The sequence below is a fragment of the Somniosus microcephalus genome, chromosome 1 (assembly GCF_052327205.1).
Source record: "Somniosus microcephalus isolate GS21.2 chromosome 1, FLI_Smic_1.0, whole genome shotgun sequence".
Taxonomy (NCBI): Eukaryota; Metazoa; Chordata; class Chondrichthyes; order Squaliformes; family Somniosidae; genus Somniosus; species Somniosus microcephalus.
Genome location: NC_140987.1, coordinates 56,156,232 through 56,182,352, shown reverse-complemented (window position 1 = coordinate 56,182,352; position 26,121 = coordinate 56,156,232). Strand labels below are relative to the sequence as shown.

At 46.9% G+C, this 26,121-nt stretch overlaps 1 protein-coding gene across 1 annotated transcript in view; it reads left to right on the top strand.

Annotated features, from left to right (window-relative positions):
* LOC147124096 (interleukin-6 receptor subunit beta) overlaps window positions 1-26,121 on the top strand; it is a 132,725-nt gene that overhangs the window by 53,470 nt on the left and 53,134 nt on the right. The window contains exons 8-12 of the mRNA XM_085997442.1: window positions 19,258-19,477; window positions 19,576-19,758; window positions 22,293-22,412; window positions 22,532-22,693; window positions 24,242-24,385. Coding sequence (XP_085853568.1) covers window positions 19,258-19,477; window positions 19,576-19,758; window positions 22,293-22,412; window positions 22,532-22,693; window positions 24,242-24,385 — 829 coding nt within the window. The remainder of the gene's footprint in view (window positions 1-19,257; window positions 19,478-19,575; window positions 19,759-22,292; window positions 22,413-22,531; window positions 22,694-24,241; window positions 24,386-26,121) is intronic.

The window sequence follows — 26,121 nt, the reverse complement described above, 5'->3', positions numbered from 1 at the left end:
AGCACTCAGCTTTAGCAATCTCTTCCTCCACATCCCACTTGACACTGACATCCATGCACCCTTACCCATTCCCTCTCTCTCAATGCTCACATTCACCTAACTATTCGACTATGCAGCCCTCACACTCCCCATCACTCTGATGCTTTGAGCACAATTGACAATACACAGGGAGGGCCCTTGGTCTTGCAACCTCACTCCATCTTTGTCTCCTTCTAAGTATCTATGCCATGCAATCTCTACACTCTCCTTCATTCTCACTCAGCCTCCACTTGTCTCCCTCATTGCAGGAAAAGAGAGTTCACAACAAAAGAGAGCGAGCCAGGACAGGAGGAGGTCCACCCTCAATAGCCCATCTGACCCTCTGGGAGGAGGCCGTCCTCGAAATTATGGGCATTGAGGATCATTCGCGCGTGGGGGACGGACAGACGGGTGCAACACAGCAAGCTGGTGACAGAAAAGTTCCCCATCTCTCTCTTTGACATTGCATGAGTCGCTGATAATGATTGTGAAGCTGTAACAGATGCACTTATGAGCATCTGCAAAAAGCTATGTGCATGTAGCCTTTGCATCACATCTCTGACTCTTTCCTTTACACCCCCACAGGACCATCACACGCATCCGTCCCTGTGGTGTATGTGCCTTTAAGAGCCCCCTGTGTACTGTAATGCCGGTAATGGCCACTCGGGCTATATAAGCCTGTATAGTGTCTTGTATCTGTTAGTTCACCTCCAGACTTTGTTCAGTAAACACCTGTGAAACCAACTCCTGCATTCCGTGTCTCCATTAACACACGGATACAACAGTGGTGACGAATTGGAAACGGACTTACCTGCAATTCGGCAGCACCTCAAGGAGATCGATTCCTCAGACGAAAGTCGAAGAAAAAAAAAAGAAAAAGCTGGTTTCACCAGCTAGCCGGGCTGGCAGCAGGTACTGCAATAATCCTTCCTGGGCGGCGGGCTGGGGCTCGATCGGCTGGCTCTGCAGCAGGGCCGAGCAGCGAAAGCGGAGGCAAACAGAGACGGAGGGTGGAGCACTCGGGAGACGGCCAGCGCTTCAAAGCAGGTCGGCGTTCGGACCAAGCAGAGGGAGGGAAAAGTCCCAGAGAGTCCGGCGGGAACGAGTCTCCACCTACTTAAAAAAAAAATTTAAAAAAAAATACCTGTGTAAATAAAAACCGCGGAGAACAGCGTTGTCAGCAGCGGCAGCGGCGGGAAAGCGCAGGAGGCACCATTTTTTTTCTGCGGAGAAGAAAGGAAAGCGCGGGAGGGGCCATTTTTTTTTCAGGATGCCTAAGACTGGCAATATTACTGCTTTCGATAGCGATATAGAGGATTGGACCACATATGTGGAAAGAGTGGAGGTATATGGCACAGCAAATGAAATAGAGGATGATAAAAAGGCATCAGTACTTCTAAATCTAATGGGCGCAAGGACATACGGGCTGTTACGAAACTTAATCACTCCAGCCAAACCGAGGGACAAGAATTTTAAGGAGATTGTTGATACCCTACAGGAGCACTTAAACCCAACACCGCTGCTGATAGCGGAACGATTCAAATTCTTCAGGAGGAATCAGCACAAGAATGAAAGTAACGCTGATTACCTCACCGAATTAAGGAAGCTGTCAAAGCACTGCCAATTCAGGGCAGGACTGTCAGATTCACTTCGAGACAAATTCGTCTGCGGTCCCCTAAGTGAAGGAACACAGAAAAGGCTACTTTCTGAGAAAGATTTGACACTGGACAAGGCTTTCAGTGTGGCTGTATCATACGAAGCAGCCGCAAGAGGAGCTGCAGAGATACAGCAAAAGCCACAGGACTTCGGCACCCATGAAATGACACAGGGTTTCGAGAGATGTTATCGCTGCGGCAGATCTACCCATGACCAGAGGGACTGCTGGTTCAAGGACAAAGCATGCAGGCAATGCGGAAAGATTGGACACATTGCACGTGTATGCCGATCTGGAAACAAAAAAATCCACAGACAGTAAAAAAATTAATAAGGAAAAGTACAGAAAGGTACAAATGATGACGGACAGTAGCTCCGAAGACCAGAAGAGCGATAGCGACTCCGGAAACAAGAGACTAAGCTGTCTCAAATTACATAATGTAATTGCCAAAGAAGATTACCAGACCATTTGGGTTACCCTCACGATAGCGGGGTCCCCAGTTAAAATGGAGCTAGATACAGGATCAGCTCTGACCGTCATAAGTCGACGGGATTACGAGCGGCTATTTCCGCATATACCTTTGAAAGACACATCCATTATCTTGAAAACATATACGGGGCAGAAAGTATACCCCAAAGGGAAAATAAGGGTGCCTGTTGTATACAACGGCAAGGAAATACAGAAGTTGTATTTATACGTTCTGCAAGATGGTGGTCCACCGCTGTTGGGACGTGAATGGATCAGGAAGATACGTTTAGACTGGCACTCCATTCAGGCACTGACGGTGACCAGTAAGAAAAAAAATGATGATGACGTCATACCTGAACGATTAAAAGACATCTTGGCCAACGCCAAGGAAGTGTTTCAACAGGAACTAGGAACCTTGAAAGGCGCCACCGCCTCAATAAAAGTGGAAGATGCGGCAATTCCCAAGTTTTTTAAGGCAAGGCCGGTGCCATACGCAATTCGTCCAGCAGTCGAGGCAGAGCTGGAGAATTTGGAAAAGGCAGGCGTATTATCCAAGATAGATTGGAGCGAGTGGGCAACACCCATCACCCCGGTCATGAAAAAAACGTTAAATAATGATAAATCTGAAGAACAGAGAAAAATTTGCATCTGTGGGGACTTCAAGGTGACTGCAAACCCGGTCCTTCACACGGTACAATCTCCTCTTCCGAGGATAGAAGATATTTTCGCCTCACTATCCGGAGGGAAACGTTTCACCAAAATTGACTTGGCACAAGCATATCTACAGATGGAGGTTGAAGAGGCCTCTAAAAAGTATCTCACGATTAATACACACAAAGGCCTGTACCAGTACAATCGACTGGTTTTCGGAGTAGCATCAGCTCCAGCTATCTGGCAAAGAGCTATGGAGCAAGTCCTCCAAGGGATTCCGGGGACTCAATGCTACCTAGACGACATCCTTGTAACAGGAGAAAACAACAACGAGCACCTTGCCAATTTGGAGCAGGTGCTCACTAGGCTGAGAGAACGGGGCCTACGAGCAAATCGCCCCAAGTGCGAATTTTTCCAGAAACAAATATCATATTGTGGCCACATAATTAACGAGGAAGGGTTGCATAAGTCACCTGAAAAAACTGAAGCGGTCATAAAAGCCCCAGCACCTGAAAATGTCTCACAATTAAGGTCGTTCCTGGGATTGATAAATTACTATCATAAATTTTTACTGAACTTGTCAACTGTTCTGCACCCTCTTAACGAACTGCTACAAACGGGAGTACTTTGGAAATGGAGCGAAGACTGTAAACGTGCCTTCCATAAATGCAAAGGCTTGATCACGTCCAAGGAAGTTTTGGCTCATTACAACCCATCACTGCCAATCAGACTGGCGTGCGATGCATCCCCTTACGCCGTAGGAGCGGTATTATCGCATAGATTCCCTGGTGGCTCGGAGCGGCCGATAGCTTTTGCGTCACGCTCATTGAACTCAGCTGAGCGTAACTATGCCCAGATCTACAGGGAAGCACTCAGCCTGGTATGGGGAGTTAAGAAATTCAACCATTACCTACACGGACAAAAATTTACCTTGTTGACTGACCATCAACCCCTCATCTCCATATTTAACCCTAAAAAGGGTGTTCCCATTATGACAGCGCAAAGGCTACAGAGGTGGTCCCTTTTCCTAGGGGCACACCAATATGACATAGAACACAAAGGATCAAAACAGCATGGGAATGCTGACGGTTTATCGCGCCTACCGTTGCCAACGGTAGAAGAGGCACCTACAGTGGGCCCAGTGGAGATGTTCCACTCAACCATAGTGGAATGTTTACCAGTAACAAATTCTGCCATTGAAAAGGAAACGAGAAATGACCCGACTCTCTCACGAGTCTACAATTTAACGGTGAAGGGATGGCCAGCACATGGCGAACCACTGTTGCCAGCATTCTCGCAAGGAAGAGAACAGTTGTCAGTGTGCCGAGGAACCTTGATGTGTGGATCCAGAGTGGTGATTCCACCCAAACTCCAGGATAAAGTACTAAAAGGGCTTCACGAGGGGCATCTGGGTGGAGTGAAAATGAAGAACCTAGCCAGAGCGTTTGTGTGGTGGCCAGGTATCAATGGAGACATCGAAGAAATGACCAAGAGCTGCCTAGGATGCCAGAAGGTCCAAAACGCCCCACCACAAGCCCCTCTACATCCATGGGAGTGGCCCTCATCTCCATGGCAAAGAGTACACATCGACTTTGCTGGTCCATTTATGGACTCAATGTTCTTAATCGCGGTTGATGCACACTCCAAGTGGCCTGAACAGATCTGTTCTGATAATGGACCGCAATTTGTGTCCGAAGAATTCAGGAAGTTCTTAAAAAACAATGGGGTTAAGCACTACACGTCCGCCCCATACCATCCCGCCACCAATGGATTGGCTGAAAGGTTTGTCCAGACCTTCAAGAAGGCCATAAAGGCCATGGGTAATGAAGACATAAATCTACAGCATAAGGTAGATAACTTCTTGTTTGCATACAGGAATGCAACACGTGGTTACAAACCAAACTCCCGCCATGATGTTCTTCAATAGAAGCCTAAGATGCCGGCTGGATTTGATCAAGCCAAACATCAGAAGGGACGTGGAGAACCGGCAATTTCAAGGCATGAATGAAAGGCCAACTAGAACCTTCCAGATAGGTCAACAAGTTTTGGCCCGGGACTACCGTACCGAGAAATGGCAGCCTGGAACTATTTGCACACGACTAGGACCGCTGATGTATACCGTGGACATTGGAGAAAGCATAATAAGGCGCCATGCTGACCAGATCATAGAGTCATCCGAAAAGGGACAACCTACACCACAACTCTATACGCCTAATGATGAAGCAGAGATACCCATAGTATCTACCTCCGATCCGGTGATACTGGAACCAGATGAACCTGACACTGGCATTCAAGCCGAATCGACCCGCCAGGAGAGGCCTCAGAGCAGCGGCGGCAGGCAGCGAGAGGCGGGACCTGTGGGAGACTCGGCGGCGAGGTATAAAAGCGGCAGCAAGGCCAGGAGAGGCCTCAGAGCAGCGGCGGCAGGCAGCGAGAGGCGGGACCTGTGGGAGACTCGGCGGCGAGGTATAAAAGCGGCAGCGAGGCCAGGAGAGGCCTCAGAGCAGCGGCGGCAGGCAGCGAGAGGCGGGACCTGTGGGAGACTCGGCGGCGAGGTATAAAAGCGGCAGCGAGGCCAGGAGAGGCCTCAGAGCAGCGGCGGCAGGCAGCGAGAGGCGGGACCTGTGGGAGACTCGGCGGCGAGGTATAAAAGCGGCAGCGAGGCCAGGAGAGGCCTCAGAGCAGCGGCGGCAGGCAGCGAGAGGCGGGACCTGTGGGAGACTCGGCGGCGAGGTATAAAAGCGGCAGCGAGGCCAGGAGAGGCCTCAGAGCAGCGGCGGCAGGCAGCGAGAGGCGGGACCTGTGGGAGACTCGGCGGCGAGGTATAAAAGCGGCAGCGAGGCCAGGAGAGGCCTCAGAGCAGCGGCGGCAGGCAGCGAGAGGCGGGACCTGTGGGAGACTCGGCGGCGAGGTATAAAAGCGGCAGCGAGGCCAGGAGAGGCCTCAGAGCAGCGGCGGCAGGCAGCGAGAGGCGGGACCTGTGGGAGACTCGGCGGCGAGGTATAAAAGCGGCAGCGAGGCCAGGAGAGGCCTCAGAGCAGCGGCGGCAGGCAGCGAGAGGCGGGACCTGTGGGAGACTCGGCGGCGAGGTATAAAAGCGGCAGCGAGGCCAGGAGAGGCCTCAGAGCAGCGGCGGCAGGCAGCGAGAGGCGGGACCTGTGGGAGACTCGGCGGCGAGGTATAAAAGCGGCAGCGAGGCCAGGAGAGGCATACCAAACTCCAGTCTGCGAGCTCGGTAGTTGCAGGGAGGTAAAAAGTAATCGGGGTGTGACGTCACCAGGGAGCAGGTAAGTGATTGGTTGGTGAGTATTTCTCTCTTTTCATTACAAGCTTGAATTCTGTGGTGTTAAATTTCTAGGGGCTCTGTTGTGGTGAGGACAGTTGGTAAATAAAGCGCCCTAGAGTATACCTGTAACTGGGGTATTGAATAAATTTTTAGATTAATTAAAGGAGTAAGTCATGGCAGGAGAGCTCAGACCCGTGTTCTGCTCCTCCTGCTCTATGTGGGAAATCAGGGACGCTGCCAGTGTCCCTGGCGACCATGTGTGCGGGAAATGCATCCAGCTGCAGCTACTTGTAGACCGCATTGTGGCGCTCGAGCTGCGGGTGGATGAATTTTGGAGCATACGCGATGCTGAGAGGCTCGTGGATAGCACGTTTAGCGAGTTGTTCACGCCTCAGGGTAGGGCAGCACAGGGGGTGACCATCAGGCGGAGCAACAAAGGCAGGCAGGTAGTGCAGGGAACCCCTGCGGACATCCCCCTTTCAAACAAGTATACCGCTTTGGATACTGTTGAGGGGGATGACTCACCAGGGGAAGGCAGCAGCAGCCAACTTCCTGGCACTGGCGGTGCTCCTGCTGCCCAGGAAGGGGGGAAAAAGAGTGGGAGAGCAATAGTGGTAGGGGATTCTATAGTAAGGGGAACAGATAGGCGTTTCTGTGGCCGTAGACGTGAATCCAGGATGGTTTGTTGCCTCCCTGGTGCCAGGGTCAAGGATGTCACTGAGCGGCTGCAGGGCATTCTGGAGGGGGAGGGTGAACAGCCAGTGGTCGTGGTCCACATTGGTACCAACGACATAGGTAAAAAGAGGGATGAGGTCCTGCAGCAAGAATTTAGGGAGCTAGGTGAAGGATTAAAGAGCAGGACCTCAAGGGTTGTAATCTCTGGATTACTCCCGGTGCCACGTGCTAGTAAGTATAGAAATAGGAAGATAGAACAGATGAATGCGTGGCTAAAGGGATGGTGCAGGGGGGAGGGCTTTAGTTTCCTGGATCACTGGGTCTGCTTCTGGGAAAGGTGGGACTTGTACAAGTCGGACGGTTTACACCTGAACCAGAGGGGAACCAATATCCTTGCGGGGAGGTTTGCTAGCACTGCTGGGGGGGGTTTAAACTAACTTGGCAGGGGGATGGGGTACAGAGTGGAGCTATAGTAGGGGGTGATTTACAGCCAAATACAGAGGGAAAAACAAGTCAGCTGGGAAGGCAAAGCAAATATGTGAAGGCAAAAGAGAATATGGCAGGGCTGGAAGGCATTTATTTTAATGCAAGGAGTCTTGCAAATAAGGTGGATGAACTGAAGTTGTTGTTGAACACATGGGAGTACGATATTGTTGCTATCACGGAGACATGGTTGAGGGAGGGTCAGGACTGGCAGCTCAATATTCCGGGGTATAGAATCTTCAGGCGAGACAGAGGGGGGTGTAAAAGGGGAGGGGGTGTTGCAATATTAATTAAGGAATCAATTACTGCTGTAAGGAGGGATGATATATTAGCGGGTTCCTCTAATGAGGCCATATGGGTAGAACTTAAAAACAAAAAGGGGGCAAGCACTTTGCTGGGAGTGTACTATAGGCCCCCAAACAGTCAGGGGGAGATAGAGGAACAGATATGTAGGCAAATCTCAGAAAAGTGCGAAAATAATAGGGTAATAATAGTGGGGGATTTCAACTTCCCCAATATAAATTGGGATAGTCAGAGTGTGAAAGGCTTAGAGGGTGCAGAATTCTTAAAGTGCATCCAGGAGAGCTTTTTGAGCCAACATGTAGAAAGTCCTACAAGAGAGGGGGCGGTACTGGACCTAATTCTGGGGAATGTAGCCGGGCAAGTGGTGGAAGTGTCAGTAGGAGAGCATTTTGGCGACAGTGACCACAATTCGGTGAGATTTAAGGTGGTCATGGAAAAAGACAAAGACGGCCCGGAAATAAGGGTTCTAAATTGGGGGAAGGCCGATTTTAATATGATAAGGCAGGATCTGGCCAAATTGGACTGGGAGCAGCTACTTATAGGAAAATCCGCATCAAAACAGTGGGAGACTTTCAGAAGGGAAATAGAGAGAGTACAACGCCAACATGTTCCTGTAAAGGTCAAGGGTGGGACCAACAAGCAAAGGGAACCTTGGATGACAAGGGATATACAAAAATGCATTAGAAATAAAAGGGGGGCTTTTGGCAGTTACAAAAGACTAAAGACGGAAGAAGCCCTAGAGGAGTATAAAAAATGCAGGGGCATACTTAAAAAAGAAATTAGGAGGGCGAGGAGGGGCCATGAAATAACACTGGCGAGCAAAATAAAGGAAAATCCTAAGATGTTTTATAAGTATATTAAGGGCAAGAGGATAACCAGGGAAAGGGTAGGGCCCATTAGGGACCAAAGTGGCAATCTGTGTGTAGAGCCAGATGATGTAGGCGGGGTTTTAAATGAATTTTTTGCATCTGTGTTCACTATGGAGAAAAACGATGCAGACATAGAAATCGGGCAAGGGGGCTGTGACATACTTGAACATATTAGCATCGAGAGGGAGGAGGTGCTAGCGGTTTTAGCAGGCCAAAAAGTGGATAAATCCCCAGGCCCAGACGAGATGTATCCCAGGCTGCTGTGGGAGGCAAAGGAGGAGATTGCAGGGGCTCTGACACAAATTTTCAGAACCTCTCTGGCCACAGGGGATGTACCAGAGGACTGGAGAACAGCTAACGTAGTACCATTATTCAAGAAGGGTAGCAGGGATAAACCAGGGAATTACAGGCCAGTGAGCCTAACATCTGTGGTGGGGAAATTATTGGAAAAAATTCTGAGGGACAAAATTAGTCTCCACTTGGAGAGGCAAGGATTAATCGGGGATAGTCAGCATGGCTTTGTCAAGGGTAAATCATGTCTGACAAATCTGATTGAATTTTTCGAGGGGGTGACTAGGGGGGTGGATGAGGGAAATGCTGTGGATGTGGTTTACATGGACTTCAGTAAAGCTTTTGACAAAGTCCCGCATAGGAGACTGGTCAAGAAGGTAAGAGCCCATGGGATCCAGGGTGCCTTGGCGCGTTGGATCCTAAACTGGCTGAGTGGCAGGAGGCAGAGGGTGATGGTCGAAGGTTGCTTTTGTGACTGGAAGCCTGTGTCCAGTGGGGTACCTCAGGGATCGGTGCTGGGTCCCTTGTTGTTTGTGATCTACATAAATGATTTGGATGAGAATGTAAAAGGTATGATCAGTAAGTTCGCAGATGACACGAAAACTGGTGGGGTGGTAAATTGTGAGGAGGAAAGCCTCAGGCTACAGGACGATATAAACGGGTTGGTCAGATGGGCGGAAAAGTGGCAAATGGAATTTAACCCTGAAAAGTGCGAGGTGATGCATTTTGGACGGACAAATAAGGCAAGGGAATACACAATGAGTGGTAGGACCCTAGGAAGTACAGAGGGTCAGAGGGACCTTGGTGTACATGTACATAGATCCCTGAAGGCAGCGGAACAGGTAGATAAGGTGGTTAAAAAGGCATATGGGATACTTGCCTTCATTAGCCGAGGCATAGAATATAAGAGCAGGGAGGTTATGATGGAACTGTACAAAACGCTGGTGAGGCCACAGCTGGAGTACTGTGTGCAGTTCTGGTCGCCTCACTATAGGAAGGATGTGATTGCTTTGGAGAGGGTGCAGAGAAGATTCACCAGGATGTTACCTGGGATGGAGCGCCTCAGCTATGAAGAGAGGCTGGACAGGCTGGGGTTGTTTTCCTTGGAGCAAAGAAGGCTGAGGGGGGACCTGATTGAGGTGTACAAAATGATGAGGGGCATAGATAGGGTAGACAAAGAGGATCTTTTCCCCTTAGTAGGGGGGTCAATAACAAGGGGGCATAGATTCAGGGTAAGGGGCAGGAGATTTAGAGGGGATTTGAGGAGGAACTTTTTCACCCAGAGGGTGGTTGGAATGTGGAACTCAATGCCTGAAAGGGTGGTAGAGGCAGGAACCCTCACAACATTCAAGAAGCATTTGGATGAGCACTTGAAATGCCATTGCATACAAGGCTATGGACCAAATGCTGGAAAATGGGATTAGACTGGACAGGGATGGATGGGCGGCGCAGACACGATGGGCCGAAGGGCCTCTTTCTGTGCTGTAAAACTCTATGACTCTATGACTCTATGACCTTGCCAAAAGAACCTACTGCACCACCAGAAACTACTACACCACCGAGGCGTTATCTGGACCGAGTCAGGAAGCCTCCAGTGAGACTGACTTATAATTGATTAACTGCAGCAAATGTGTAGATTATTGTTCTTGTAACATGTTAATTAATGATTACTTAAAATGTTATGTACTGGTTGTCTAAAAGGGGAGGAATTGTGGTGTATGTGCCTTTAAGAGCCCCTGTGTACTGTAATGCCGGTAATGGCCACTCGGGCTATATAAGCCTGTATAATGTCTTGTATCTGTTAGTTCACCTCCAGACTTTGTTCAGTAAACACCTGTGAAACCAACTCCTGCATTCCGCGTCTCCATTAACACACGGATACAACAGTCCTCCCAAGCCAGGAAGAGGCTGAGCAGCCAGACTCCTCAGAGGAAGCTGCAACCTCTGAGGGCGCAGCGTCAGCAGAATTCAGCGCACCCAGCACCAGCGCAGACACTCACACCTCGGTGGGACCTTCGGGACATAGAGTAGTGTTGTCACCTGGTGTATCACAGCTCACAAGTGAGCATCAGCAGATTGTGGAGACAGGGACAGCAGCGGAGAGTCCTAGTCGGAGGGCGCAGGACACTGCCAGCTCGGCTCAGCAGCATGTCGACCCTCTGCCTCTGGGTCCATCCATAAGATCAGAGGTGATGGAACTCCAGGCACAGATGTAGGAGTCTCTGGCAGGTTTTGTCTCTAGGGTCGCTGCAAGTGTGGAGCGAATGGAGGAGTCCATAGCGAACACGAGCAGAGCCTTTATGGAGTCATTGGCGCATGAACGCATGAACACGGAAAGGATGGCTACCTCCGTGGAAACGATTGCTACCTCCGTGGCAAGGCTGGCTACTGTACAGGAGAGGATGGTTATGGTAGAGGAGAGGAGGGCTACGTCCATGGAGGAGCTTAGTCGCCAGGGTATGGAAAACATGGTCATTGTTCAGAATAGATTGCCATCTCTTGAGGAGCGATGGGCATCTATTGAACAGAGAAACCAGACCTTCATGGAAGTCCTTCTGAGTAGGACTGCCATTGCAGATACGGGTCCCCATGGCCCCCCTGATGTGCAGCAAGGTGCTCTCCAGCCACTTGCAGACACGGAGGGGGACCTGACCCATGAGAGGGAGGTGGGTGGCAGACCTCAAGGAAGTGGGGGTTCCTCTCCAAGCGCTCACACTTCCATGCCACTGCAGAGCCCTCGGTCAGAGCCCCACCGGAGTCCACACCCAAGTGAGATAGACGTCTCAACCCCTGCACAGCCGCAGGAGCAGCAGACTGTTGACGAGCCCTCACAGGCTCGCAACCCCAGAAGACGCCCGCCAAAGGTGTCGAGACAGCAGCAGCAGGAAAGTGAACAAGGGGCCTCCACATCTGCTGAAGCCACAGGGGAAGCACTACGTAGGAGCACACGTAAGATGAAGATAAAGCATAAGTAGTCACAAGGGTAGTCACTTGGGTGGAATTTTGTGTTTAGTGTAAAAATGCCATCACGTCGTAATTGTGCATAAAAATTCTGATGGCAAATGTTGCAGTTGTGGCATCTGTCATTTTGCTATTGGGACTTCCACTTTGAGGCCTTAGGAATACTTGTAACTGTCAGTATGGCGGTCAGAGTGCTAGGAATCCTCTGGTTCTTGGCCATTGTCAATGCTCTGGTAAGAAGCTGCGAGGCAAAAGTGTTTGATTGACTAGGCTAAGCAAATCTGGCCAGTATGAGTGCGTTCCTTGCATCCCAGGCAGCAATGTTCTCGCGTAATGCTGCCGCTGGTTGATGGGCCTCTACAGGATGTTCGTTTTTGCCCTCCTCCTCCTCCTCATCTGAGGAGGATATGTGAGGAGCCACTTGGTCCTCAGGAATTTGCAAGCCACGACGCTGTGCCATGTTGTGAAGTGCCCAGCAAACCACGACGATTCTGGAGACCCTGGCTGCTGAGTACTGCAGGGCTCCACCTGATCTATCCAGGCATCTGAAGCGCATCTTCAGCAAACCGATGGTTTGTTCGATAATGGATCTGGTGGAAATGTGGCTGGAGTTGTAGCGCTCCTCAGCTTCGTTGGCTGGCCTCAACGGCATCATTAGCCACGTCCTCAGTGGATAGCCCTTGTCTCCAAGTAGCCATCCGTTAAGTTGGTCTGGCGGACTGAATAGCGGAGGCACACTGGACTGGCGCAGTATGAAGGAGTCATGGCAACTGCCAGGGTACATGGCACAAACATGCAAAATCTCCTTCTTGTGGTCACACACCAGCTGAACATTGAGGGAGTGGAAGCCCTTGCAGTTGACAAAAATACCTAGATTGCAATGGGGTGCCCTAAGGGCCACATGTGTGCAGTCAACGACGCCCTGCACCCTTGGAAAGCCTGCCAGATGAGCTAATCCAAAGGCTCGCGCCGTGACACTTGCTCGATCCTTGGTGAAATGGATGTGATTGTGCGTGAGGGCATAGAGGGCATCGGTTACCTGCGTAATGCAAGTGTGTGCGGCTGCCTGGGAGATGCTGCTGATGTCTGCTGCTGATCCCTGGAATGAGCCTGAGGCAAAAAAGTTGAGTGCGGTGGTGACTTTGACGGCCACTGGTAATGCTTGTCCACCTGGTCTTCTGGGCAGCAGGTCTTGCAGTAGCATTGCGCAGATGTTAGTCACTGCCTTTGGCACTGCTGCTCAGACATGTTGAGATAGGTGACCCTGCGTCTGTATACCCTGTTTGGGGGGGTATCTCCTGCGCCGACGGGCTTCCAGGCGCTGGCCCCTTCTGGCCTGTGCAGCCTCAGGTGGGTGAGCAGCAGCCTGGCGCTCCTGCTGCTGCTGCTGTTGCTGGTGCTGCTGTTGTTCTTGGTTCTGCTGCTGCTGCGGCTGGTGCTCGAGCTCCTGTAATGCCCAGATGGGAAGGAAATAAATGGCTCCCATGCTTCTGGTATATGCCTCCGTTGAGAAACATAGAAACATAGAAGATAGGAGCAGGAGTGGGCCATTCGGCCCCTCGACCCTGCTCCACCATTCAATGAGATCATGGCTGATCATCCAAATTCAGTACCCTGTCCCTGCCTTCTCCCCATATCCCTTGATCCCTTTAGCCTTAAGAAATATATCCAACTCCTTCTTGAATATATTTAATGAACTGGCCTCCACCGCCCTCTGTGGCAGAGAATTCCACAGGTTCACCACTCTCTGGGTGAAGAAATTCCTCCTCATTTCAGTCCTAAATGGCTTACCCCTTATCCTTAGACTATGACCCCTAGTTCTGGACTCCCCGGCCATCGGAAACATCCTTCCTGCATCTAGTCTATCCAGGCCTGACAGAATTTTATAGGTTTCGATGAGATCCCCTCTCAATCTTCTAAACTCCAGTGAGTATAAGCCCAATCGACACAATCTCTCCTGATACGTCATTCCTGCCATCCCAGGTATCAGCCTGGTGAATCTTCGCTGCACTCCTTCCATGGCAAGAACGTCCTTCCTCAGATAAGGCAACCAAAACTGCACACAATACTCCAGGTGCGGTTTCACCAAGGCCCTGTACAATTGCAGCAAGACATCCTTGTTCCTGTACTCGAACCCTCTTGCTACGAAGGCCAACATACCATTTGCCTTCTTAACCACCTGCTGCACCTGCATGCTTACCTTCAGCGACTGGTGCACAAGAACACCCAGGTCTCTTTGCACTTCCCCTTCTCCCAATCTATTGCCATTCAAATAATAGTCTGCCTTTCTGTTTTTGCCACCAAAGTGGATAACCTCACATTTATCCACATTATAGTGCATTTGCCATGTTTCTGCCCAATCACCCAACCTGTCCAAATCGTACTGGAGTTTCACGACATCCTCCTCACAGCTTACCCTCCCACCCAGCTTTGTGTCGTCTGCAAATTTGGAGATATTACATCCAATTCCCTCGTCCAGATCATTAATATATATTGTGAACAGCTGGGGTCCTAGGACTGATCCTTGCAGTACCCCACTAGTCACTGCCTGCCACTCGGAAAACGACCCGTTTATTCCAACTCTTTGCTTTCTATCCGCCAACCAGTTCTCTATCCAAGTCAATACCTTGCCCCCAATCCCATGTGCCTTAATTTTGCACGCTAATCTCTTATGCGGGACCTTATCGAAAGCCTTCTGAAAGTCCAAATACAGCACATCCACCAGTTCTCCTTTATCTATTTTACCAGTTACATCCTCAAAAAATTCCAGTAGGTTAGTCAAGCACGATTTACCTTTTGTAAATCCATGTTGACTTTGTCCGATCCTGTCACTGCTTTCCAAGTGCTCTGCTATTTCATCTTTTATAATGGACTCCAGCATTTTCCCCACTACCGATGTAAGGCTTACCGGTATAATTCCCTGCTTTTTCTCTACCACCTTTTTTGAATAGTGGGGTAACATTAGCTACCCTCCAATCCATGGGTACTGTTCCAGAGTCTATCGAGTTCTGGAAGATGATCAGCAATGCATCTACTATTTCTAGGGCCACTTCCTTAAGTACCCTAGGATGTAGATTATCAGGCCCTGGGGATTTATCGGCCTTCAGTCCCATCAATTTCCCTAACACCATTTCCCTACAAATACTGATTTCTTTCAGTTCCACCCTTTCATCAGACCCTATGTTCCCCGGCATCTCTGGGAGGTTATTTGTGTCCTCCTTTGTGAAGACAGAACCAAAATATGTATTTAGTTGGTCTGCCATTTCTTTGTTCCCCATTATAAATTCCCCTGATTCTGACTGCAAGGGGCCTACGCTTGACTTCACCAATCTTTTTCTCTTCACATATCTATAAAAGCTTTTACAGTCAGTTTTTATGTTCCCTGAAAGCTTACTCTCATATTCTATTTTCCCTTTCTTAATTAATCCCTTTGTCCTCCTTTGTTGAATCCTAAACTGCTCCCAATCCTCAGGATTATTGATTTTTCTGGCCAATTTATATGTCCTCTCCTTGGATCTTATGCTATCCCTAATTTCCCTTGTTAGCCACGGTTGAGTCACCTTTTTTGTTTTATTTTTATGCCAAACTGGGATGAACAAATTCTGTAGTTCATCCAGGCGGTCTTTGAATGTTTGCCATTGCCTATCCACCGTCAACCCTTTGAGTGACATTTCCCAATCAATCCTACCCAACTCGCTCCTCAGACCATCGTAGTTTCCTTTATTTAAATTTAGGACCCTAGTCTCTGAGTCAACTACTTCATTCTCCATCCTAATGAAGAATTCGATCATATTTTGATCGCTCCGACCCAAGGGGCCTCGTACAACAAGATTGCTAATTAATCCTTTCTCGTTACATAATACCCAGTCTAAGATGGCCTGATCTCTGGTTGGTTCCTCGACATATTGGTCCAGGAAACCATCCCGTAAACACTCCAGGAATTCCTCCTCCACGGTATTGTTACTAATTTGGTTAGCCCAATCTATATGTAGATTGAAGTCACCCATGATGACTGCTGTGCCCTTATTGCACGCTTCTTTAATTTCCCTTTTAATGCCATCCCCAACCTCCGCCTTACTATTTGGAGGTCTATATACCACTCCCACTAATGTTTTCTGCCCCTTAGTATTTCTCAATTCTACCCATACAGATTCCACATCATCAGAGCTAATATCCTTCCTTACAATTGTGTTAATCCCTTCTTTAACCAGTAATGCTACCCCACCTCCCTTTCCTTTTTGCCTATCTTTCCTGAATATCGAATACCCCTGGATGTTGAGTTCCCAGCCTTGGCCATCCTTGAGCCACGTTTCCGTAATCCCAACCAAATCATATTCGTTTACCTCTATTTGCGCAGCCAATTCATCCACCTTATTACGAATGCTCCTCGCATTAAGACACAAAGCCTTCAGGCTTGTTTTTTTTTAACATTCTTAGACCTATTAGAATTATTATTTACTGTGGCCACGTTTGATTTAAACCGTTGATTTCTCTGATTGCCACTTTTGTTTTTCTCCTTCCTATCTTTTGCTTTTATCCTTGTTTCCCTTTCCTCTGTCTCCCTGCTCAGGTTCCCAACCCCCTGCCATTTTAGTTTAAACCCTCCCCCAGAGCACTAGCAAACACTCCCCCTAGGACATCGGTTCCAGCCCTGCCCAGGTGCAAACCGTCCGGTTTGAACTGGTCCCACCTCCCCCAGAACCGGTTCCAATGTCCCAGGAACTTGAATCCCTCCCTGTTGCACCATTCCTCTAACCACGTATTCATCTGAAATATCCTTCTATTTCTACTCTGACTAGCACATGGCACTGGTAGCAATCCTGAGATTACTACTTTTGAGGTCCTATTTTTAAATTTACCTCCTAACTCCCTATATTCCGCTTTAAGACCTCATCCCGCTTTTTACCTATATCGTTGGTGCCTATATGCACCACGACAACTGGCTGTTCACCCTCCCCTTCCAAGATTTTCTGCAGCCGCTCTGAGACATCCTTGACCCTTGCACCAGGGAGGCAACACACCATCCTGGAGTCTCGTTTGCGACCGCAGAAACGCCTATCTATTCCCCTTACAATAGAATCCCCTATTACTATAGCTCTACCCCTCTTTTTCCTCCCGTGCTGTGCAGCAGAGCCACCCCTGGTGCCAGGAAGTTGGCTGCTGCTGCTTTCCTCTGATAAGCCATCCCCCCCAACAGCACTCAAAGTGGTGTATCTGTTTGAGAGGGGGATGTCCACAGGGAACCCCTGCACTACCTGCCTGCGCCTAGTACTCTGCCTGTTGGTCACCCATTCCCTTTCTTCCTGTCCAACCTCTACCTGCGGTGTGTCCAACTCTGTAAACATGCTACTCACGATGTCCCGAGCATCGTGAACGCTCCAGTATGCATCCAATTGCAAACTCCAGCGCCGCAATGCGGTCTGTCAGTAGCTGCAGCTGGATGCACTTCCTGCACATGTAGTTGTCAGGGACACAGGAAGTGTCCCTGAGTTCCCACATATCGCAGGAGGAGCATACCATGTGGCCGGGCTATCCTGCCATGACTTACCCTTTAATTAATTGAATTTAAATTAAATCAATCAATCCCACTAATTACACTACAGTTAAATGGTTTACCAACAGTCTCCGCTACACCAGAGAGACGTTAGCAACTATAAACCACAGAGTTAAAGTTTAAAAATAGAGAAATACTCACTAACCAATCACTTACCTGCTTCCTGGTGACGTCACACTTTGATTACTTTTTACTTCTCTCTCCCACTGCTGAGTTAGTATGCCTCGCTCCTCACGCCATACACAGGTCCGCTCTGGTCGGGCCTTGCTGCCGCCGCTTTTATCCTCCGCCTCACTCCTTACGCCACACACAGGTCCGCTCTGGTCGGGCCCCACTGCCGCCGCTTTTATCCTCCTTGAGGAAGCGTTGAGTTAAGGTGGCCAGAGGGGTTTCCCAGGAGGTCACACTGGAGATGGGTGTGAGGCTCCAACCTTCCACAGGTGTGGTTAAGCCTTGTAAAAGTTGCCCCAGACCTGAGACCACTAAGTCTTGCCACCTGCAAATGATGGCTGATCAAATCTCCTCTTTAATGGTTGACCTGCAGTTGATAGTCAGCAATCCAATAGTGCTCCCGCCATTCATGATTCCCACCAGGCGTGTTTTACGTGGGAAAAGGGTTAAATTTGCAAGGGCCTGTTAAAATAGGATTATAGAGGCCATTTAGTGGTAATTAAGGGCCTTAAAGACCAGTCCCACCTGTTGGATGCGGGACGGAGTCGGGACCATCAGACACGCCTGAGTTAAAATTGCTCAGAGTCGGGAACCAGGCGGGGGGTGGGGGGGTCCCGCCCACCAATTTCTGCGATTTTTAACCCCCCGCACGCCTCCAAGCCCGACTCCACGGCTCAATGAAAATCGAGCCCATACACTCTACCCTATCATATACTGTAGCCCACCTGCTCAACCTTCTGAAAGACGGGCTCTGCATAAATAGTACATTCACCAACAGTAATCAATCAGTTACATTATCTCGCCCTTTCTTTTGATTTCATCCATAAAGTCATACAATACCATCACAAGTACATTATTATTCAAGCTTTTCCTCCTTTTGATACATTTTATTTTCTCTACCTTTTTCTAAGTCTCCTTGTATTGCACACCATTTGCTGGTGGTGACTGTGGAAGGTGATCTGCTCCCAGGCCTCTACCAATTTACACTTTGATCAGCAACAGGAGGTGTGTTCGAAGGGTGCTCCGGTTTCCTCCCACAGACCAAAGATGTGCAGGTTAGGTTGATTGGCTATGATAAATTGACCCTTAGTGTTAGGGGGATTAAAATATGTGGGGTTACGGGGATAGGGTGGGATATGTGTTGGTGTAGGGGTTACGGGGATCGGGTGGGATATGTGTCGGTGCAGGCTCGATGGGCCGAAATGGCCTCTATCTGCACTGTGGGGTTTCTGTGATTCTGTGAAATCACCCTCCAGTTTTCCTTTTCTTTGGATAAGTGACACTTACTCTGATCACCTGGCTGAGATTAGGAATTCATCAGGATAAGAGCCTAGCAATCAGTGCAGTGAGAAGTATTGACACCATACTGCAGCTTTACACAATTAGTTTCAGATGTGAATGAGTTATTAGAAGCAATATAAGTGTGAGAATGAAATATGTTATCTACAGCAAAAAGAAAACACCCAGCTTTTGAAGCTAGATCAATATTAAGTTGGGACAGTGTAAAAACAAAGACTTCGAAAATAAGTACTGAAATATACTACAGTTTTGTGTAATAAAGACCTATTTTGTGTTCTTTAGTTCAAAATACACTTTTCTGAATTTGTGGCGATTGAAGTTAATATTTTACACGTGATTAAGAATTTAAGAAAAGAGAAACTGAGGTAAATTTTAAAATGACACAGTACAAACTATGTTGGGTCTGGATGTTAGGCAATGAGCCTTGCATGTAGACTATGATAATAGTCTCTATTGCCCCAACAGGAGATTTCTATTTGCCACACTCTTTTCTCCCAGGGCCAATGAAGGAGCTTATTTAATTGTTACTTTTAAGATGTGAAGTTGTTCAGTTTGTTCAAAAAACTCCTTTCAGAATCCAGCCACAGCCATCAATGCAACAGTACAAGGATACAATGTCACCATTGAAAGGCTACCTTCAAACCAAAGTAATATTATCTGCTCATTTGAAACAGTCAACAGAAAGTGTACCTTCATCCTTTCACAAGCATCTTTCAAAGTCCGAGTTCGAGCTTACAATTCAGTTGGGTCTTCGCCTGCAAATGAAATAGTAATCCCACCTTTTAATCAAATTGGTAAGTCTATCTTTACATTAATTATCTTCATCTCACTCTGTAAAGTTATCAAATGCATGATTTTTGCATCTAAAATGTAACACTTCAACTTTATGCAGATCTAAAAAACAAGATAAATGCCACTCCATGTGGGAATGACAGTATTTTTATTAGCTGGAAGTCATATAAGAAAAAACAGCATTACAGGTATATTGTTGATTGGGGTCCTGTCATTGGGCATGAAACACGTATTATACGCTCAGAAAAAATTAAAACGGGACTTCAACATTACACTCTGAAAGGTGAGCTTTTTCTTTCCATTCCTGAGATTTTATTAACGCAATGATTATTTTGGAAGCAGGGAATATTTACACGGGTTCAGGTATTTTTTTTTATTGTTCTTATGTCTGTGCTCATCAAAGCTAGAGATAACAGTGCTACGAAATTGAACTTGTGCAACAGAATAAATCAAATCTCTGGTCAGTTGCAGGGTTATCAGCTAGTTTGGTGCAATGCAGTGCTCTTGTACATGTGACTCAATCTCAAAGGATGTGAGATTGCCCCAACAGGACATTATTGTTTCTCACATTCATTTCTCCCAGGTCAACAAAGGCATTTAGTAACCTGGTAGAATTGAGTAACATATGTTAGCACAAACGCAAAATACTGCAGGTGTATCTTAGTGGCTTGGCTTTGTAACAATAAGAATACAGATCACGACTGCCTGAACTAAATTCATGCAGCAGCCTTAACACAGAAACAACCAGCCAGCCTTGTAACTGAACTGATTCAAAAATCATGATCGTCCCTGATTCCACAATGCTTAAATATGCAAATAACTGGATAATGTATTCTGAAGAGCTCAGGCAATGTAAAGAGATTGTAACAGAACCTTTGATCTGTACACTTGCTACTGAAATATGACACATGCCGACATGTGAATTCTTCTCTCTTTACGGAAGGTCGACTCGGAAGTATTCTACCAATATAAGCAGAGCTTCAAACCATCCATTAGTTTATTTTGTATAAAGTACATGAATGAACAGTCTACAGTTATCCCGTTTGCATTGAAGGAAACACATGTTTCAGCATAAGGTTCATGAGTGTTCCCATTGTATCGATTCCTCTGTTGACTGTCAGTTCTACCAGGAAAAAAGTGTTTCCTAAGCAAATGCAGCACAACGATTTAGAAGCAAAAATCCACAGAATGTATTTACTGACTCTGGGAAAGCCTTGTTAAATTGTTAAAATTAGTATATGTGCAGCCCAACCAACAGTTCAGGCAGAAGAACTCTGGTCAAATAGAAGGCATTTATGTAGGAACAAAGAAAGAACTTGCATTTATATAGTACTTTACACAACCCCAGGACATCCCAAAGCACTTTACAGCCAATGAACTGTAGCTGTAGTTACTGTTGTAATGTAGGCAACGTGGCAGTCAATTTGCGCACAGCAAGCTCCCACAAGCAGCAATGAGATAAGTGAGCAGATAATCTGTTTTAGTGGTGGTGATTGAATGATAAATATTGGCCAAGACACCGTGAAGAACTCCCTTGTTCTTCTTCAAAATAGTGCCATGGAATTTTTTACATCCACCTGAGAGAGCAGGTTTAACGTCACATCTGAAAAACGGCACCTCTGACAGTGCAGCACTCTTTCAGTACTGCACTGGAATGTCAGCTTAGCATTATGTGCTTAAGTCCTTGGAGTGGGACTTGAACCCACCAGCTTCTGACTCGAGGCAATAAAGTGCTGCCACTGAGCCACAGCTGACACCTAAACTTAAATATCGGCATCGCTTATAATTTTTGCTGGTGTTCTTTTGTTTGCATTAAACACACCAAGTGTTCTGAGAATCTCAACTAAACAAGAAGCAGTGACTCGCTGCCAAGAGCAGCCAACAACTCCCATCACTGCTACTTTGCTGCTAAGTGTGATTCTAGGACGGCTCAATTTCATGTAGGTAGCCACAATTTCATCCTATGTTGAGGGCCAACAAATCTTTAATCTTGGCCTGCTGAAGGCTGCTCTGTATCATCCATTTGATTGATGAGCACGGTAAGATGCTTTAACTTTAGGTGGCTTTAATTAAAGGGAGTTTGGAAGACTGTCTCCAGAGCTTTCGACTTTAGTGGGGGTGGAAATCGGGCGATATCTGTTATACACCCCACTCAAAGGAGAATCGGGCGTTGTGTATAATGGATGGCCGATCCGATATTGCCCAGTTTACACCCCTACTAAAGCTGAAAGCTCTGCCCTGTGTCTGCTACTGAACAGTGTTATCTGTGCTGAGAAATAAAGAAACACAAGGGTCAAAAATCTGAAACAAAAAGAGAAACTGTTGGAAATGCACAATAGATTGATCGTCATCTGAAAGAAAAAGGTAGTTTGGGTCATCCTTTATCAGAGCTTGATTACAACCAAAACATTAACCTGCCTTACGCTTTCAGGCGCTGACTAACATGATGTGCTTTCAATGTAGCGGGTTGTCTCTTTGGAGATAAATTGAGAGTTTTTATTTTAATCTCCTTCACCACTGAATAGCAGCAACTTGTTTCTGGGATTCTCTCTATTGACACCCTGTAAGAGCACCCTAACTTTTCCAATGCTCCACATCCAACCCCTTTCCTCCCCACCCCGGTGGAAGTGTCTTATCTGCACTCAGCACTTTCCGTGGATGGTCTGACTACGATTTGGAAACTCATCATGTCGGGAATTAAAGGCACAAGTCTGCATTCTGCCACTCTGCTGTTACAGCGCTGCATTTGATTTCTGGTATTTGATTCTTGTGAAATTGCAGACTGTTCACCACATGAAACAATTTTCAATTATTCAGGAACATTTGAGCCAAAGCAACGATACAGAATAATGTTCCACAGAAGAACAAAAAAATTGAAACAAGTGAACAATACTGAGCTAACAGTTGGGATGGTTGATGTTTACACATTAGAAGGAAGTATGTTGGATCAAAATCTATGATATTATTTTATATTTCTGTTTTCACTCTTCATTCATTTATTTAAAAGAAACAAAAATACTAAATAGATGTATATTTAATTTCTATCTCAATCCAAGCACCAAGAACTGGTCCCGCTAATATTATGGTCACCAATATTTCGAAAACCTCTGCAATGATAAAATGGGACCGAATACCTGACGATGAATGCCAAGGTTTTCTTCAAGGCTACGGGATTTTCTATTATTTGAACATGGCTTCCATCACAAATGGTTTTACGTGTAAGATCAAAGTATAATTTTCAATTGATACATAATATCCAATGTTATCTTTAATGTATTGAGCTCCTACTATTAATGCATTTGAATTATTTAATCTACACAACAAAACCCAAATTGTCAGGGAATAGTGTGTGGCTTTCAACAGTGAGGGCAATAGGGGACTGGGTGGTACAGTGGATTACCACTTTGTTCTGTTCTGAGACCTGGGCTTTAAAGCACCCTAGATTGTTGGATGAAAACTTCTTTTCACTGCTGACTCGAAATCCTCTGTGTGAAATGAGTTTGGGCAGTCCCAAACATAGTAAGTATGGGTCATCAGCACAAATTGTCCCTAATTTGACACTAATTGCCAATCTCGTTTAGAATGGTTGGCGGTCTCGGGCCTCCTGGTTCGGGCACGTGTTGCAGCTGCATTGCCGCCTTTGTACTCGAAACCAGGTGCCAACAAATTTCTACCCCCTATTGTCAGCATCAAGGATTTCTAGGGCAGGTATTACACAGCCAGTGACACAGCAAAGCTCCCTCTACTCTGCCTTAACAATGGTCCTTAACTGCATCCTCAGAAGAGCACCCCCTTCTATACTGGTGACATCCCCATACCCCACATTGGCCACTCCTGTGATTTCTGAGTGAGTTACAGATAAATCCTGCACAATTGTCTGCAAGGGCCCATATCTACTAGGAATTGGGTTGAGATCGCCGTAAACTGATTTCCCTTAGCACCCTTATAATCAAATCTTATCAGTTTGGGCTGGATTCTAAACCAAGTCTAGAAGTGAAAGATAAGTGTACTAATCAACTGCACCCCTTGTCTCAAGTTACCTTATTTTCACTGTGGTCTTTATTTAGTTGATCAAGAATTACTGCTGTACTTTCTATGTGACTAAAAAAAATTCAATTGCTAATTAAGAATTTAACCCCAAAGTTTCTCTGCTACGCTGGCACAAAAATCGTGCAATCTGGGTGGAGGTGGATGAAGGAATTTGGTGTGGATCCAGGTTCCCCCCACGTATCTGCCCATTTCTGGGCCTGATGCAGTCTTCCGAATGGGCCAGATGATTCTTTTGCCCAACCTTTCCATCCTGACATCATCGTAAGAGGCAGCACTGGAGGGATGACATTCCTTGCTGGAAATCCCATCAGGTCCACTGTACATGACTACAGGTGTAAGTGGGGCCCATAATGTCATTTCCCAATGGCCATTGATCTAAGAGCAATCAACTACAGTTAAAAATATGACAACGAAAGGAAAATTCAACTCTGCTGTAAAAACTCAGCCAGTTTGGCCGGACTGATCTGCACGCCACCCCGCAACAGAGTGGTAAGCTGCCACTCTGATATTCCAAACTCTGTGGAGCAGGTGTCCGGGGCATGGGCACCCGCTGCCTTCAAGATAATGACATATGTTCAGGATTTGGGACAGGGTAAGCGGCAGGGAAAGCTGATGGATAAAAGACCTGCCCGGCCTCACTCCTGGCAGTGCATTGGCCCACCAGGCATTTCCAGGCCTTTAGCTTGCTAATACCTTGTCTTCTTGTATCTTTGCAGCCATTTCAGTGAACTCTTCCGCAACGAGTTACACACTCACAGGGCTTTCGCAAAAAACTGTCTATGCCATACAGATCTCGGGTTTTACCAAGGCAGGAGAAGGAGCCAGAAGTGAAGCAGTGACTTTTGCCACAAAAGAATTTGGTAACGTTTACAAAAACAAGCTGTTATGGTATATGGATACAGCACTTTGAAAATCAATGGCAATTTATTTCCCCAAATGCACATCTAATAGTTTTAATTATATCTAATTGGTTCAGAGTTTCACTGTACAGTTTCTTCAGTACCCATAAATGTAGAGTCATGCAAATGAGACAACCTTCCGTTTGTATCCGTGTCCGAAGGGAAGTGGTGCCGCCCAATACAGTAATATTCATATCACATCTAGCTGAGTTGTGTAGATTCAGGCTCTAGACTCGCTGCTTTCCTGGGTTCCCTTTCTGCTGCAGCCTCTTGTTCACCAGCCAGGTACAGTGAATGCCTTGTGGGGGCCCCATGCAAAAGTTTGGTTGAGGGCCCCTACATTTTACTACTGGCTCCACACGGGGCCCCTGACTGGCTGGTGCTCTAAGTGCACAGGTTGCATGGTCCTAACACAGCCCCTGTCACCAACTTGGACTCATTTATGGGATTGTGTGAGATTGTGTGCAGGCTATTTAGGCAATACCTCAACTGGTGAATCCCCGATTAAGGCCAGGCCATGTGGGGAGGGTGGGGGAGGGTGTGTGGATGGAACAGAGAATGAAGGTTAAAAAAAACTTGCGGGGGACCTCAATTCACACGTGCACCTCCTAATGACGAGTTGTAGACCTGCACTGGCAAAGCCTGGGAGTCGGTCACTTATCCACCCTCTCAACTGGTCACAGTATACCTAAAAAGGGAGAAAAAATGTAAAAGATAATTTTTTTTCACTGAAACGAACTGTCTTTTTCAGTTTTTTGAGCAAAGTATCTTTCTTCTGAATGGTTAATCCCTTCCAAGTCAAATGTTTAGGACAACAGTCAGTGATTTCAGATGATTTTCAATGGTCTTATATTCCAGTTATTTTCATTTATTGGAAGCTCCAGCTTGACAGGCGCACACACATTTTTAACAACACGAGCCAAACCTTGATGAATTCCTAAAATGATTTCAATTGGTACATTTTAAAAGTACCTTTTCTTTTGGGTAATCAATCACCAGAAGGATGGCAGCTTCAAGAAGTCGTTTGAGAATCTTACTCATTTTTACTCTGTTTCATTCATTCTTGGACAGTCCCTGGAGGGGATTCAAGTGGTTCAGAAACAATCCTACAGAATTTCTTAGAAAATGCAAGTGGAGGTGGGCGAGGGGGGATACTGAAACAAACAGTAACCCACAACAGGGAGTGGTAACTGCACTCAATGAGCAACTGGTGCCTATGGTCCAGACCACAAGTATCATTATTAAAATACAGTGAGCTGCTAGTACTTTTGTTTCACAAATCTTTTTAGCTATTTCCTTTATATAGTTCAGACAAAGAACAAACTGGAATCTAAAATGTTAACATGCTACCTTTTATTTTAGTTAGTTGTTGCATAAGGAAGTTGTATAAAGAAGTTACTGTGTTACGGAGCTCCATCTAATCTGCGCACATCACTGAATGTTGTGTGTTTAGACAGAGTCAACTGAAACAAATTACACATTCATGGTCTATAAATATCTGGAAGCCATTATATGTAGCAACCAATGCTCCGGAGGTCTCGTGCAGCCAGCTCACCAGCTTTTAAGGGGAAAAACCGCGCATGCACGGAATATTGACTGGGCCGCGCAGCCCGTTAAAGGGCAGGGCAGCCCCCAAAACAAGAGAGGGAACAATGTCAGCATGCCCTTCTAATTGTTTTCTTTTTTTTGCGTGACAG